This window comes from Haliaeetus leucocephalus, unplaced genomic scaffold (assembly GCF_000737465.1).
Source record: "Haliaeetus leucocephalus isolate CR32 unplaced genomic scaffold, Haliaeetus_leucocephalus-4.0 Scaffold426, whole genome shotgun sequence".
NCBI lineage: Eukaryota > Metazoa > Chordata > Aves > Accipitriformes > Accipitridae > Haliaeetus > Haliaeetus leucocephalus.
In genome coordinates this window covers 1,215-2,600 of record NW_010972862.1, presented here as the reverse complement: position 1 = coordinate 2,600, position 1,386 = coordinate 1,215, and the positions used below count along the sequence as shown (strand labels likewise).

General features: G+C 61.3%; 1 protein-coding gene across 1 annotated transcript in view; it reads right to left on the bottom strand.

Annotated features, from left to right (window-relative positions):
- NEURL4 (neuralized E3 ubiquitin protein ligase 4) overlaps positions 1 to 1,386 on the bottom strand; it is a gene marked incomplete at its 5' end in the record, with an annotated part of 20,687 nt that overhangs the window by 18,146 nt on the left and 1,155 nt on the right. Inside the window, 2 exons of the mRNA XM_010574298.1 lie at positions 465 to 649; positions 1,269 to 1,272. Of these exons, the coding sequence (XP_010572600.1) occupies positions 465 to 649; positions 1,269 to 1,272 (189 nt within the window). The remainder of the gene's footprint in view (positions 1 to 464; positions 650 to 1,268; positions 1,273 to 1,386) is intronic.

The window sequence follows — 1,386 nt, the reverse complement described above, 5'->3', positions numbered from 1 at the left end:
TGCCCTATAAGACCCCCACAACCACTCAGGACCCCCGTGAGGCCCCCCAGGACCCTCATAATGCCCCAGGGACCCCTGTAAGACCCCACACAACCACCCAGGACCCCCACATGACCGCCCTCAGGACCCCTGTGGTGCTCCTAAGACCCCCATGACCACCATAAGCCCCCCCAGGAGCCCTGTGGTGCCCTTCAGCAATCTCACAACACCACCAGAACATTCCCAAGCCCCCCCAGGACCCCCATAATGCCCCAAAGACCAGCCTGATGCCCCAAAAACTCTGATGATGCCAGCCAGGCCCCATATAATGCCCCCCAGGACCCCCCATGACCACCCAGGACACCCCTGATGCCCCCAAGACGCCACCCAGGACCCCCCAAATCCCCTTCACGACCACCCAGGATGCCAGTGATGGCCCAAAAAGCCCCATGATGCCCCCCAAGGCCCCCAAAGAACCCCCGGACCTCGAACATCTCGCCATCGCGCAGGGGCCGGTTGGTGAGGACGACGCCATTGTTGAACTCGTCGAGGGGCCGCCGGCGCTCAGCTGTCTTGTGCCCGTTGCTCAGTTTGATGAGGGCCCCGCACTTCTCATGGAACAGCAGCGCCTCATTGGACAGCGGAGCCCCTGGCCCCGCCCATGCTGCACCTGTGGGTGGGGTTAGTTAGGACACACCCTCTGGGAGGGGACACACCCTCTGGGAGGGGACACACCCTCCAGAGAACCCCTCTATCCATTCATTATGGCAATCTAGAGTGGTGGAAGCTCCACCTCCTGAGGTGGGCTGTGACCCCTGGAGAAACCACACCCCCTGAGACCCCACCTTTTTTCACACAAACCCCACCCACAAACACAAGCCACACCCACTGAAATCTCTATTTATCAGATGTTTCAGAAAAAAAAATAACAAAGCATCTACCTCCTGTGGTTTGGCACACCCCAAGAGGCCCCGCCCCTATTGAGACAAGCCCCACCCCTCATCAGGACAGGCCCTGCCCAGCAGACCACACCCACAGGACAAGCCCCATCCACCAAGAGAGACCATGCCCCTTCAAGATACTCCACCCACTTGGAAGAGACTCCATAACTGCAAGTCGGGAGACGAAAGGTTCCACCCCCCCGTGAGAGGCCACACCCCCAACACCACTGACCCCCACCCCCTGGAGAGGCTCCACCCACAAGTCCCCTCCCCTCTCCCAGCCACAGCTGCAGGTGAGGATGGGGAAAGCCCCACCCCTTCCAGCCAACTCCACCCACTGAGCCTCACCCATCTGGGATGAGGCCACACCCCCAAGGAGACACCACCCACACAGACAGGTGACAAAGGCTCCGCCCCCTGCAGCTGGCCACACCCCCTGGTGACAAGCCCCACCCCCTCCCAGACA